The following is a 15902-nucleotide window of genomic DNA, read 5'->3' on the forward strand; positions in this document are numbered from 1 at the left end:
CAAGTTTTTTATGATTTAATTTGCTTATTAGTCAAGTAGAAAACTGCAATCTATCAAAGATACTAAAGCAAGCTCCTGATGTGAGATTACAATCACTCCAATATCCTAGTTATTCACAGACTTTTCTTCTGTAAGATACTGCAGCCGAATACCGAAGCGTTGACATATCTGACGTGAAACACAGACTTGTGATTACCGTGTAACCTCTTTCACTCAAAGCCCCAGACAGCAGTATCACTGATACAAGAGAAGACACTTGTCATATTCTACATATCAGCATCATTCTATACGATTTTCCTTCACATTCCTCCAGTAACTCAATATATCAGATATTACACAGTAATTGCTAGATCAGGAGCAGTCACTGTCTGCTGGGTCCTGTGAAGCAGAATGAGAGATGTCAATTGTGGTTAAGCAATGAGCGGCTGGAGAGATGACAGCATAGCGTTCCTTACAAGCTTGGTTATGTATACAGTGCTGCTTTACTTCTCGCCTTCTATCACCAGCGAGCCCAGAGAGATGTGAACAAGTGCAAAAATAAACTATAAACCTTCCTAACTGCGACTGAGATAAGGGAGACAGATGACAATATGTCATTCACTTCAGATAATCTAGGGTATAACATCTGCCAGTTAAACCTCTAGGACCGAACACACACCTTTCCCATAGATAATATATAACACCATCCATCTGAGTGGTTACACGAGGTTTACTTGTAGTTTTTTCTTGAGTTTTTGTCACGACATAATGTGAATGTACGCTCCCAACATGTAAGACACGGAAAACTAAAAATCTGTGTCATTATATTATATAGATCATGTCTTCTGCATAGGAAGGTAAATATACGTGCAGTGAACTGTCTAAATTTTGGCTACGATGGTAACGTGACTGACAACCCAAGATAAAGGCGACAAAAAATTTTGCAAACGTGCAACTCGGATGTGTGAATTTACGCAGACCCCTGCCGAAGTTTTGTCCTCAAGTTCGCCTTGATAGCAAGAGCCTTAAAAATCGCCATCTCGTTCTCGTTCGCTACTTGATACGGCGATCTCCTAAAAGCGTGATTTATTAAAAACAATCCTTTCTGCCGACAACAAAGCTTGGCTTGGACTCATCCTCCTCTTCTGTCCCCATCTGAATTCCCCCTCTTTTTTTTTTTTTTTCCTCCTTCTCCAAGTTGACTGTCCCACCTTGCTTCTGAAGTTGTCTCCTGATTGGTGTGCGCCCCCTCCCTTACGTCACTCAGAATGTGACGTTCAGTCTTCCTGTTTCCTCCAGCTGTGTCTTAAAGTAAATCTTGTTGTAGCGCGGAGCCTCAGCTGAGCTGTGCCTGCAGAACTAATACAATTACAGCCAGCCAAAGGAGAGAGCAGCACAAAAGATCTCTCCTCGCTCTCCTCGCTGCCTCTCTACACTCAGCCTCCTGTTTGTTCTCTGTCAGATTCACACACGCGCACACACACACACACTCACTCACACACATACGTACTCATACACTCTGTCCTTTAGTCATTCAGACACACACACAAACATTCTCCCTCCCTTGTCAAATTGTACTATTCATCAGCAGTAGCCCAGGCTCCTTGCTTTTCACCGGCACACAGGATCAGTTTCCTCGCTTTCACTGAGTAAGTATATAACCCTTCTGCCACTGGCTTATCCCAAAATAACTTCTGGCCACTAGGTCCTTAAGGATTTTACTATCTGAATAATTTCACGGAATGGGAACTTTGCAGAAATTCACTCGTCAGGGGAGGTGACTGGAGTAAGTGCAATTCCTGCCTTCTGTATTATTTTATTGTAACTAGGCTTGTTTGACGCCTTCTATGCAATGTTGTATTTCTGATCTCGATTTTTATTTTAGGCGCTGTCGACCTCATCACTTCTTTGTTTTCTATGTGCAAAGGTGGTCTCTTATAGTCCTGTATCATTTGCTTGTTATTTGCATGGATCGAGACTGTACTTCCCTTTTTTTTTTTTCATCAACACTTCCAAGCAAAGTTAAAGATCCTGGAGATCACGTTGTGAGAATGATAGAAGGTGCAGATTAAAAAAATAATAAATTCCAATTCTTAGGCTTTGGGAATAGACTGAGGTTTTTTATCATTATTGTTGTTATCGTCCACTTTATGAATTGGTTGCGTGCGGGGATAATATTGTGATAGGGATGAAACTGGTGGCCTGCGTTACAGTGCGGCCCCATAGGGTAAGGAACTGCTTTGAAGTTCTTTAGAAGAACGGAGGGTTGTTTTAAGGATGAATTTCACGTGTATAGCATTGTCTAGGGATGCTGTGGCAGAATAGCATATGTGTAAGGCTGCATTGGTCCGCTGTGTAGTGAGATGTCTGCTGCTGCTGCTGCTGCTGGGGACGCTCTCCAGTCCCAGGCTGCACACGCTGCTCCGGTAGGGAACTGCTCAGTGCTGAACCTCTCGTCCTGCTACTGTTTTCTTTTTGAAAGTTTCGCCTGCATGCTCTCCGCTTCTTCGCCATCACTTGTCATCCCCCTTGTGTGTGTCTGTGCGCCCCCTCTCTTCTTCTTTGCCTATATACTCCATTATTTTCTACATATTTGATTTTCTCACACTCTTTTAAAGTTGTTTTCATAGAAAGGGTAAAATTTACTTGAAGGCAACTGATGACTAATTTGCTTTGAAAGATTTTTTTTATATTCTTTTTTGACCCCCCCTCCTCCTCTTCCTCCTCTCCTTCTCCTCTGTCTGGAAAGCTATTGTAAAACCATAACAAAATGCGCATGGGCAACACAAGACAGGTGCGCTGTGTCAAGAGAGACAGGTGCAACTTTTCGTTCAGCAGAATCTTTACCAGGCAACTATTATTGTTGAGTGCTTTATGAATTTATGGGCTCGAGATAAGGAGAACTAAGGACTTCAGGGACTTTCATATTAGACCTGGTGAGATATTTTGTGTCAGTCTTTATTTGCATACTAAGTACTGGGGCTGCATTATTAATGGTCATGAAGTGATGGAAAGAAAATGTTATTTCTAAAGTGAAACCACATGTTAGGAGCTGCCGTCATGGGCAAAGGTTTGTCGCAAAAAAGTTTACCTTGACTGAAGGCGATCTTAGATTGTTGTGAATGATGCGTTATCGTGTCCTTACATCTGTCACAACTTACTGAATTGCTTTTATTATGAGGTTGTTTTACGTACTGTTTTCTATGAATATTGTATTTTAGATCATTGTTCTGTTTCGTATTGTTTATTTGACAGTAATTACTACATCAAATATCTCCATTTGTTACCATGGAGTCTCCATTGTTAGATAATAAATGTATGGTAGACTTTAATGTCACTGCAGATACTTTGTACCATTCCTAGCTAGTCTTTTATACTGTTTGCTCTATATATTTACCTCCTTTACATAGACGTAAATATAACCATGTGTAGATGCTGCTGCTTGAGCTCCGCACATGGTCTCCTCCAGCCCCTTTACTAAGCAGTTCAGTGGCTTTGGCTGTTTTCTAAGTTTACCTTGAAATGTTTGCTGTATTTGATCCTTTACAATAGCAGCCGCTTATCTGTGTCAGTTCCACCTTTTACTTCTATGTCCTTTTGTACATTTAATACTTCTGCTTTTTATTAATCATCCATGGAGGAACTTTAGATATAAAGGTGTAAAATATCATGAAACAGAATAGGCTTACACTTCATTTTATGGCAGCTCTATTTTCCACATGACCTTAGATGTTAGAAATTTCAGGGAAGTAACCCTTATTCTGCCCTCTGTCACCCAATAAGAAGTATTTTTTGACGTTCCCTTCTGCCCACACCTAGGAGTGATAGTATTAAGAAACTGTGGGAATCTCCAATGTCTTATAGGAGACAGCGGCTATCCTGGCCTTGATCATTTTATATAACTTCTGCTTTAACATTCGGGTTTAGAAATTGAACATTTATCCCCTTTTCCTCTAGATATGTGTTGGGGTGACCTACAGGGAATAAATTCTTAACCAAAATGATTAAACATTTCCAGTCCCATTGAATATCTCCATAGCTGCCATGTCCACCACAGAGACGAGGACGATTGTGCTGTTATTTACCAAAAAAAAGTTAATTTATTTTATTTTTTTTTAAATTGTCCATTTAAGCTTTAATTACGAAGGTAAAGAACTAAAACCTGATAAATCTAGATTAGCTCTATCCTAAATGAACTTCATCTTTCCCTTTATGTGACATAAATACGCAGTGGTCTGCAGAAATAAGAAGAGAGAAACAAAGTTTTCTACATATATATATATATATATATATATATATATATATGTATATATATATATATATATATATATATATATATATATATATATTCAACTGTTTATAAACCTCCCATACGTAGACTATATATATTCTGCATTCAGCAAAATAGTGCAAAAATTACCTGTTGAATCTGATACGTATCTATTCCCTCTCATCTGAGACAGGTACACCACATATACTGTAACAAACAAGGTACAGGAATAAATTATTTTAACCTGTGTTAAAATTTGCAAAATCAATTTTCATTCCTCGGCTTGTGTTATGATAACATTTGCATAAAACAGCAAAGTTCAAAAATACTTTTCAGCGACTTTAAAAAATGCCACTGTCTAGGACGGATATGTATGTATATATATATATATATATATATATATATATATATATATATATATATAAATTTTCCGCATTTAAAATAATTTTTTATTTTTTTAACCATTTTCCCTTGTTGCCCCAAGGTTATCATTTCTGAATAAAACATCCCCTTATAGTAAGGTCACTCCATTTACTTTTTGTCATTGCGTTATCTTATTCTTAAAAATAAAATAACTTTTTAAATAACTTTATATCTGACGATTTCTCACCAAAGAAAATACAACACAAAAATAATTAGAAAAAAATAACAGAAACTATTAATAATCATTGAAACTATAAACAAAGCAACATAATAATTAACTATTTCCACTGCCTGGTTACAGTATTTTGGCTTCTTTGAATATTTTAGTGTCATTGATTTTCATAATATCAAAATTGACATTTTTTTTTTTTTTAAGAGACACTGACAAATGACAAGTAGTTAAAATGGTACAATTTATCTCTGGCCAACAGCTGCGAAACCTGAACAAAACAAGCAGTTAAACCATCGCGCCCTTTTACACATTTTTATTAATTATTGCTTTCAGCTTTTTTTCCCAACCTAAGCAAATTGAATATCATGGTCATTTGCGAATATCGCATGTTAGCATTACATGAACTATACAGTACACATAGCTTTCTTCATATAAACGTATAGGGTTACCAGTGTTGACTTACTACCTATGAGATGGTGTAGTCATTGGCAAAAAGTTTCGCCATTCAATCACAAAAAAGAAATAGTTGTAACATTAAGGATACTTTGTACTAGATAACGTTAATCCCTATTCATATTTGCAGTTTGTACAAAGTATATGATTTATACAGAGTTGACTTTAGGCCTGAGGAGCCAGATCCCTTTTACTAGGAAATGTAGTTTTTTTTATATAACCAATTTCCAGCTACGGTTTTGTCTTCAATCACAATATTTGACTGGAATATGCACTGACGCATTTCAGCTTTCCATGTACAGTATACAGCTAGTATGTTCTGTTAATAAAGCATTGGGTCACCACCACCACCTCCATGAGGTTACTTCAGGCACCTTTAATTCCACCTACATTGTGAGCCATATTTTGCAGGCTCTTGCTGACTACTGTCTTGATAGTGATGATTTTGTCATGCTTAAATTATGCTTATTTGCATGAATAGTCATCCTTTAAAACTAGCCACAGATGCAGTCCTAGGGAGCACGTAGATGTTTTTACAGGTGAACCGAAAGAGATGGGACCAATTCCAAAAAGTCTGCAGGCTGCCTTTGGCAATATACCCTATAATTGCTAAGATGTGCTCTGTTAAGCAAATGCATAGTTTAATATTAGATAAACGCGCCATGAAAAAATTGCTTATTTTTTTTTTATTTTTTTTTATTTTTTTTGCTAAACACAATCTCCAAGGAAGGATAGAGAAAGAGAACATAGAGCCAAGGGCGTCTGCTAGTGCGACGTCACAAGTTCATCAGTCTCAAGTTACTCTGGGCTGTATGTTATCTGTCTTAAACTTTATTCCGAGGGAAACGATGACTCTTTGGAAGAAGTCAGAGCATCTTCCTTTCTCACACTAGGTCTGTTTCATTGGCCCGAATATATTTTTTTGTGCAGTTTCCAGGAAATATGCGTCTTCGACAAAATGATGGACAAAGATGATGTCACTTGGCATCTGTAGCACAATTAGGGAACGAGAGAGGAATAGTCTTTCCCATAAACCTATGCACAAGGTCTAGGAGGCTATAAAGGGGTTTTACATTAACAAACAGGAAATATACGCGGTTAACACTAATGCTAATACGTAACTGTGAATGGCCGATGCTATCTTTGCAGTAATTCTTAACACTTACTTGCTTGTACATTAAGCGTGTACCTGTTCATTATTACACTAGAGGCTGCAATTTTGACAATTTCAAGCATTTTGATGCCTTACAAAGTTAAAATGTATGTTAAGAACTAAAGCCAGAAGTATGAATTTTTTTAAATTGCTTTTTTTGTATCATTTAAAATTCCGCTTTAATACTCAAAAATTTAATGGTGAAAATTGCTCAGGCACCAACATCTCGTAGACGGCCCAGTAGCATAAAGCAGACTTTTTACAGAAATGAAATATCTAAATCCTTCAGTCCCAGGCACAATATCTTTAGTGCACTGGGCACAGAAATGCGTTGTGCGTCTCTAGTTATTTCCATCTTACTAAAAGGCTTACATCTATTCCTCCATCTTCCTTTTTTAATATCTAAATGTAATCAATTGGTTGTCTGCGGCCAGATTCTTACAAACTACTATTTCTTTAGGAGATAAAGCGGTATCCTTTTAAGCATTTGTGTGTAAGAATCACATTACTGGTGCCTAAGCAGTTTTTATTTTGTGTTGGTGTATTATTTTTTTGTTTTTTTCTTAAATCTTAATCCATCTTAAATCAGTGAAGCAGAAATATTTAAAAATGTTTCATTTCAAGCAGAGTGCATAATAAATTGCAATAATTGTAATGTGCCATAAATCCCAAAGCCTATGCATTTTGCATTTTATTCAGGATTGAGGTCAGGAAATTTGGAGAAATTTAAAGAAAATGATTCATCAGTCCTTTTGTTCTGTTGGCCAGGGTCCCAGGATTCTCGAGCTGTGCCCAGCTGACAAGCTTTTGAAGATGGCACAATAACAGTCCAGTGATGCCTGACCATGACAGCGCAGCCCTCTTAAGCAGGCAGACCAAGAGAAGAAGAGTTGACATTGGAGTGAAAAGGACTGTAGGGACAGCATCTGCAATTTTTGCTAAAGCAAGAGCATCGTTTTTCAGTGCCATGAATCCCCAAGGTGGAGAGCAGGATGTTGAGTATTCAGTGGTGCAGCATGCAGATGGGGAGAAGTCGAATGTACTCCGCAAGCTGCTAAAGAGGGCGAACTCCTATGAAGATGCAATGATGCCTTTTCCAGGAGCAACCATCATTTCCCAGCTGTTGAAAAATAACATGAACAAAAATGGTGGCACCGAGCCCAGTTTCCAAACCAGTGGGCTCTCCAGCACGGGCTCAGAGATACATCAGGAGGATATGTGCAGCAACTCTTCAAGAGACAGCCCCCAAGAGTGTCTTTCCCCTTTTGGCAGGCCTTCGATGAGAGAGTTTGAAATAGATCGGTTGTGTGATGAACACCTGAGAGCAAAGCGTGCCCGGGTTGAAAATATAATCAGAGGTATGAGCCATTCCCCAAATGTGTCAATGAGGGGCAATGAAAATGAAAGAGACGGAGCCCCTCGGTCCATAAGTCCCCGAGAAAGCTATAGAGAGAACAAGCGCAAGCAAAAATTGCCGCAGCAGCAGCAGCAGAGTTTCCAGCAGCTGGTTTCAGCGAGGAAAGAACAGAAGCGAGAAGAGCGTAGACAGCTGAAACAGCAGCTGGAGGACATGCAGAAACAGCTGCGCCAGCTGCAGGAAAAGTTCTACCAGATCTATGATAGCACTGATTCTGAGAATAATGAAGATGGCAACCTCTCTGAAGACAGTTTGCACTCTGAGATGATAGACGCTAGAGCCCAGGATTCTGTGGGCAGGTCAGACAATGAAATGTTTGACTTAGATCCTGGGCAGTTCATTGACCGTGCACGAGCCCTTATCAGGGAGCATGACATGGCACCAGATAATCAACAGAAAAGAGAAGGACCTAAAGACAAAGATCATTTACATAGCACTTTCCATCCAGAAGGCAAACATCTGGCAGAAACACTAAAGCAAGAACTCAATACCGCCATGTCCCAGGTAGTGGACACGGTGGTAAAGGTCTTTTCTGCTAAACCCATACGTCAACTTCCTCAGGTCTTCCCACCCCTTCAGATTCCTCAGGCAAGATTTGCAATGACTGCAGAAAACCATAACTTCCACACCACCAACCAACGTCTGCAGTGCTTTGGCGACGTCATCATTCCAAATCCCTTGGACACGTTTGGTGGTGTTCAGATGCCTAGTTCTGCAGACCAAACTGAAGCACTGCCCTTAGTTGTACGAAAAAATTCTAATGACCAGCCTCCCTCTGGGCCTCCACCCGGTAGCCACCATCCCTCACTACATCAGTCTTCTCTCTCCGCAGCTGCCAGCTTCTCACCCTCTTTCCGTCCCCCATTCCCTCTTCCACTCATGGCTTACCCATTTCAAAACCCATTGGGTGCTCCATCATCAGCCTTTCAAGCAAAAGACAGATCATCCCCAGAATCCTTAGACTTGACTAGGGAGACCACCAGTTTGAGGACCAAGATGTCATCCCACCATATGAACCATCATCCGTGCTCCCCAGCCCACCCACCAAGCTCCACGGAAGCGCTATCTCTGTCTTTCATCAAGTCGGAGTGTGGAGACATGCAAGATATGTCTGATATCTCACCTTACTCTGGAAGTGCAATATCCTTTTTAAAGCGTTTCGTAAGAAGGTTGTAAAGAGTCTGAATTGGTTATTTTTCCTTAGCTTATTCCGTATAATTATATCCTTTTAGATTTTGTCTTGCAGATAAAAAGAGTTGAGAAATTAAACTAGATGCGGAAAGTGTTACAAAAAAACAAACATTACTGACTTGTTAAATGCGCTGCCTCTCCTGCGTTGATGCAGCGGTGGTCTTTGCTTATTCTTTTGGAGCGCTGACTTGCTGTACATCCACGTGACTGCTGCAGCCAGTGACTGACCTCAGTAGTCACGTGCCTAAGGTCAGCAGGTGGCAGCAATGGTCACGGGAATGTACGGCAAGTCAGCGGTCCAGAAAAATAAGCAAAGCCCAACCGGGACTACCAGAGCTTTGGCGAACTAACTGGTCAATAATGTTTTTTTCTGCAGGTAGTTCAGTTTCTTATACTCTCTTACATCCTCTTTATGTTTGCTTTAGTCTATTTTATAACATGAAATATGAAGTAGAATTCAGTATAAATGAGACATTATATGTATGTATACGTGAATTATAGAGATGGTAGGAATTATTGTAAAGCCATCCACTGCCATAGTCCTAACTCACTTAACATTCTACAAAGTTAGATTGTGATTGGCAAAGACAAGGCACTGTTGACGTGTATTATACAGAATGTATACAGGGGTGTATAGCATAAAAGTAAGACAATTAGTACTACATGTCAAGCCTCATTAACAAACCTCTTAACCTTTGTATAGACTTGGCACATAGTAGTATCCACATGGGTATGTGATATGTATAGTATGGTGATAACATATACGGTATATATAATCTGTGTGACAATCCATATATATCTGTCCGCAGCCAAACTCCTCATTATCTGCTTTTGAAGAAACTTTTCTCTTGTGCTTTTTACCTCCATATTTTTAGAAAACATCTGAGCTATATCTTACGATTACTCCCTACTCCATAAAGTGTTGCTTTTTCCCGTCTTCCTTGTATCCACTGGATAAACAATAGATATGATCCATCAATTCTACTCCATTTCATTTTCTTTACATGCATGATATTCTATAGATTCTAGGATCATATTATGTATAAATAGAATTATTTCACTTTTTTATTTGGAAACCTTCACACTTGAGGTTAGATTTGTATCAGTCAGGAATTTCACATCATCATTTTTAGTGATAACCTCGCATACCGATAGCTTGTGCCTGTCATTGCATAGCGTGTGGAGGAGGGTGTAAGAACTGCAAAGACCCAACTAGCAGAGGAGGGCGAGAACATTTCGTTTTTAATTTCTCGTTCTGTGTTATTTCAGTGGCAAATTGTTGGATAATAAGGGTTGATCAAAAATGAAGTCTATGGAGGTGAGAGCGAATGACGTATGACTCTTATGCTGCTCACCTATGGTTGTCTAGTACAGCGGACATACCCTGCATCTGTATTTGGCTCAGGCAACTAGTGGCACAAAAGATGCTTTTTTTGTTGCAGATTTTGCTGCATTTTTTTGAGCCAAAGCCAAGAATTGCTTTCAAAATGAATAAGAAATCCTCTCCTGGTGTTGGCTCAAGAAACGCAGCAAAATCTGCAATAAAAACTATCGCTTATCCGCAACATGTGGTATCAGCCTTCAGGCTTCTTCTTTGGGTGACTGGCCAGCATGTGTCCTCAGTCCATGGCAAAGTCCTTTCACTGCACCACAAGCTCAACTTGGCATAATGGTCTTTTTTTGTAAATTCTACTTTCTGCAATGCCGACGATGTTGGCAAGTGGAAGCTGCTGCATATGGAGGCCGTGGACTAAACCGGCCAGCCACAAATTGAGGAATTAAGGCATACGTCCTATATAAATTCTTCTCGCAACACTTAGTAAGATATGTTTAGTTTCTCCTGTGTATGTTCTTTGCTATGAATTAGTTTTTAAGGTTTTTCATTGGCAATAATTCTGCATGTCATTTGGAGCATTTCTGAAAATTGTTCTAGATATGCGATAGTGACAGGTTGTCAGTTTTCCAGGTAGAATCTATACACTTCACGATGCATAATCCAAAGAATACCAAATATAGAGGTCAGGAGCCTAATATTTACAGGGACTTTCTAAAGTATCATTGTCATACCACTAGGGCATGTCATACAATATGGTTGACCACTGGCATCACCACCATTCCTGAGAAAAAGTCAGAGGATTGCCCATCACTGCAAATTTATTGCAAAAATCCAAAAAGAGAAAGATCAGTTCTGTATCTGAATGAGAAATAAATATCTATAATCTGAATGGGATTGTTATGATGGCAAGGACATAAATGAGATAAGTCTACCACCTGTTAATAGCCCCTTCCTTCCAAGTGAGAATGGACCCTAAGACCCCGTGCCCACGACCCTAGGGGTCTGGGAAGAACAGAACAGCCGGCATATAGATGCTTTTCATAAACCATATTAGTTAAATCAATGGGCTGAGCCCCAAAAGCAGATAGGTATAGGTCCTGCTCTGGGTTGGTCCCAAACAGATCCCTAAAGATCACAGATTTGTGCTGGGGGTCACAGAAATAAATTAGGTAGCGTGTGATCTGTAATAATGGATAGCACATGGACCAAAACTGCAGTAGCCATAGGCAGGAATCACACATGCAGTACAAGGTACAGTATTTGATGCAGTTTTTTGAGCCGAAGCAAGTAATAGACTCAAAAGGAATGGAAAATATAAAGGAAGAACTTCTATCTCTGCTGGTTCTACTTCTGACTTTAGCTCATAAAACTGCAATAAAATCTGCATGTGTGTTCAAAGCCTAATGCTGCAGATTTCTCTAAGGAAACCCTATTACACCTCCACTTCTGAATTCAGCACCATGTAAGGACCTGGAAAGATTGAAGTTAGCAGTTTGTTTCTTGAAAATGTCCCCTAGCGCTCAGTTTATACATGCAAGATAATGGTGTCCGTGTACATACACAGTATTTGTCCTATGTCTTTATCAGTCTGTATAGATCTATTGATAAAAATTAACCCATCCATCTGGCGATAAGGCCTCTATTGTCACTACCTTATTCCCACTTTCCCGTCTTCTTTGTGGATATTCTCATGAACTAATTTGTAACTCTAAAGTATAGCGTTGCAGTTTATGATGCCAATAGGGCCCATAGAGAGACTGTACTGAGGATAAGAGTGCCTTGGGGGCTTGGATCCCACGCTGAAGTGGCTCTTTAGTTAGCATGTCTGTTATCTATCTTATATATTACATCCTATAAACCCCAGAACAGAAGCCTAGAGTTGTGTTCGGTAGTTAGGCTGGCGACAGTCGTGTGCTCCACGTAGGCAGCGTCAAACAGCTTTCCTCCAAAAAGGAGAATAAAATCCTACGCCGTTATAGAGGAAGTATGAGTCAAGTCCACAGATGACTCTCATCGTCTTCAGGAGGTTAATTATTACAGAAGAAAATGATGCCATGTTTGTGTTCTCAGGACGCAGGTAGTGATTTGTTAGCACTATATAAAGTTCCCTTGTGCAGCCAGAAGTCTGCTGTGCAGGCTCGGTGCAGCTGCCTGCTATGCATGATTAACCTCTGCTCAGCTTTACATAGAGATCTTTTGTCCTTACGTACACAAAGCAAATTATTTCAGAAAGCCACTGAGCACAATTAATACAAAATTCAGCTGGATAAGGCGACCGAGTAGTGGCCCTCACAGCCGCCATTGTGTCTCCTGTAGGCTTCCCGGAGCTCCAATATTGATATGAACCGAGTTGATTTATTCTTTTTCCTGCACAGGAAGTCAATTTTTTTCATGACTTTGTTTTAGGATGCATGCACACTATCAGGATGACGTTCAGATGATCCAATGCGGATTTCAGTGCAGAAAATCCATTAGCATTAAAGCTTATGAGAAATATAATGCTCATGTACACAATGCAGATTTTTTTTCTACCCATAAATTGACCTAATGGGTTTTAAAATCTGCAAATCGATTTCTTTTCTCATGCAGAAATTTTTTTTTTAAATCTGCACCAAAATCTATGTATGTGTATTAAATCCCACACTAAAAAGCTATACCAGTTGGTGCAGATTTTCTTTGCAGATTTTGGTGCACATTTTTCGCATGTACATCCTGATCATGTGCATGTACCCTAAAAGTGATTAGATATGATTCTGCACGCCTATACAAGAGTGCTACCATTCAGGGGGGAGCTATAGGGAGTTGCAACCAAGCCCTGGTGTCTGAGGGGGTCCAAAGGACCTTCTGCCATATTTTTCAGCAATATTAAAAATGGTGTATGATGGGTCATGCCCTTGTATTGGGGGGGCCCAGGAGCTAATAGCAGCATTGAGTCGTCTTTCTTGCACATTTCATATATACAGGCATAGCAGGGCTGAATTAGTTATTGAACTGTTTACTCTCCTATAGGTTCACTGATATCGGTGCCACTATATGTCAGAGATATTCCCTTCTAAAAGCAATACTGTTAGGAACAAAGTCTGTACGTCTGCAGGCAACAAGGTACAGTAGGCTGTTTTAGGCTACGTTCACAGGGCAAAAATATGCGGTAGAAAAATCAGGCATTTATTTTTTTATTTTATTTTTTTGTGGAACCCTTGAATGAAATACAAGCCTTGGGTTTACAGTTTTGGTGGGGGTCAGCATGCTGTATATCCCATTCAGTATAACTATCAGCTTTCCGCGCTGTTTTCGGTGCTGAAACCATGCCAAAATAGGTCATGCTGCTTCTTTTTTCCTGCGACGTGGGAATTCAATTTGCGGGAAAATTTGAGCCGTAGGTCATACTATGAGAAACAATAGCAGGCAGCAGCCGCGTTGTTTCTGGTGTGAAAAACTTGGCAAAATCAGTGTACAAACAATGCCATGTGAACATACACTTAGTAGGCGCGGGTGTTCTAATAGTGCGCATCAGGCCTTAAGAGTCTGTTCACACAGCCGACTTACTTGGCCGTGTGCTGTAGAAAAATAAAACATGTTCTAAATTTTCATGGACTGGACCTCAAAAAAAAACAGTTAGCTCGCAGCGGTGAATGGGTCTATGAAAAAAAAAAAAAAAAAAAAACAGATCCCACACGATCCGTTAAACTCACGGTTGTAATTCGGGTCAGTCGTATGAGTAGAACATTAGACCGTGCAATAGATTGAAAACAGCAGAGACCGAATCATTACAAAACTACAAACTCAGCTCTGCTACATCTATAGATGAGGCCTTTTGATATAAGCTATAAATTTACACTGACCTGCTGAGAAGAAGTGGCATCTATCATTGTACCACAGCCATAATAAGCATCAGTGCTTATTCATCTGCCTGGGAGCATAATGAATGCAAATGCTCGGCCCAAACCAGTCACATTAAGTAGTGTCTTCTGTTTTCATTGCTGTAACTTTTTAAACCCGGCTCCTGCCTGATGTAATTATTAGTCGCATCTAGATAACACTAAGAGCTCAGGGGCGGCACAGAGCACCATTACACCATAAACATATTATATATAAACGGCACAGCACCTGCAACACATGGGGGGAAGAGCTTAGGTCTACATGGATAGATAGATAGATAGATAGATAGATAGATAGATAGATAGATAGATAGATAGATAGATAGATAGGAGATAGATCAGGGGTCAACAACCTTCGGCTCTCCAGCTTCTGTGAAACTACAACAACCAACATTCTCCATTCACTTCCATGGGAGTTCCAAGCAGGTATGCATGCTGGGAGTTGTAGTTTGAGAACAGCTGGCGTGCTGAAGGTTGCCTACCTCTGAGATAGATTGGATTAGATTTCGTTGTCAAAATATTTCTATGTATATGGGCCCAATGGGCTCAAATCCAGTCGATTAGGTAAAAATCCACTAGGTAAATAGTACAAAAAGGAAGCACTCCAATATGAAAAAAACCTATGTGATTCTTTAATCCAAAGCGACATTTTAGCTCCAACAAGAATCTTTCCTGAGATAGGTATGGGATAGATAGATAGATAGATAGATAGATAGATAGATAGGAGATAGATAGATAGATAGATAGATAGATAGATAGATAGATAGATAGATAGATAGGAGATGGATGGATAGATTGATAGATATTTAGTTGTCAAAATATATTTACTAACTTTCATCTTTTATATTTCTATCATAACTGAGTTTATCATAAGGCATAAATAAATGCGCTCTCATGACGTTTTATTTGTGTTTGTACCTAGGGCTGTATGCAGACTAAAAGCTTTATTTACATGAATTATTACAATGTACAAATGAATGGCAAACTTAGCTCAGTAATTTACTTAAAGTGTACTTCCAGTTGTAAAACAACCTTTCATAAATGAATAATACAGGTAAATATAAGAAAGTTTGTAATATATATTATTAGAGAAATCTATTTCCTTTTCCATTTATCAGGCCGAGATACTTTTTTGAATACAAGTCTATGGAGAGGGGAGGGGGAGGAGACTTGAAAAGACACACAAATAACTGCAGTTGCTAAACTCTGATACGCTGAGTGAGGGCGCTCTTATGACTGCGGTATCTTCAAGATAAGACATTACCACTGCACAGAATGTGGTTATGAATCAGTTGACAGCCTCCTCCCCCTCCCCTCTCCATAGACTCCTATATGAGGTGATTCTATGTAAATAAACACTGCAGTCTGGTAAGCAGAGTAGGAAACAGATTTGTTTAATAAGATATATTGCAAAGTTTCTTATATTCACCTACGAAAGGTTGTTTTATAATTGAAGGTAAATTGAGAGTGTAAGAAAGTAAAGCTGCAGGAAATATTCTAAAATAAAAAAAGCAACCATTACCTACCTATGAAATCCCCAGCAGCTCCTGTGGTTCAAGACTTTGTTCAATTTCCTGAAGCAACCTTGTACTGTATATCGACATGACCTCTGCAGCCAATCTCCGGCCTC

At 39.4% G+C, this 15902-nt stretch overlaps 1 protein-coding gene across 4 annotated transcripts in view; it reads left to right on the forward strand.

Moving 5' to 3' along the window:
* Positions 1–1348: 1348 nt before the first annotated feature.
* Positions 1349–15902, forward strand: part of PROX1 (prospero homeobox 1) — a 66236-nt gene continuing 51682 nt past the window's right edge. The window contains exons 1-2 of one of the 4 annotated variants that reach the window (XM_075267122.1): positions 1349–1628; positions 7219–9007. In XM_075267122.1, the coding sequence (XP_075123223.1) occupies positions 7286–9007 (1722 nt within the window). In that variant the 5' untranslated portion in view covers positions 1349–1628; positions 7219–7285. Of the gene's footprint in view, positions 1629–1656; positions 1766–7218; positions 9008–15902 lie in introns of those variants that run through there. The other 3 variants (XM_075267120.1, XM_075267119.1, XM_075267121.1) reach the window with 3 other exon arrangements.

This window comes from Leptodactylus fuscus, chromosome 3, assembly GCF_031893055.1.
Source record: "Leptodactylus fuscus isolate aLepFus1 chromosome 3, aLepFus1.hap2, whole genome shotgun sequence".
NCBI lineage: Eukaryota > Metazoa > Chordata > Amphibia > Anura > Leptodactylidae > Leptodactylus > Leptodactylus fuscus.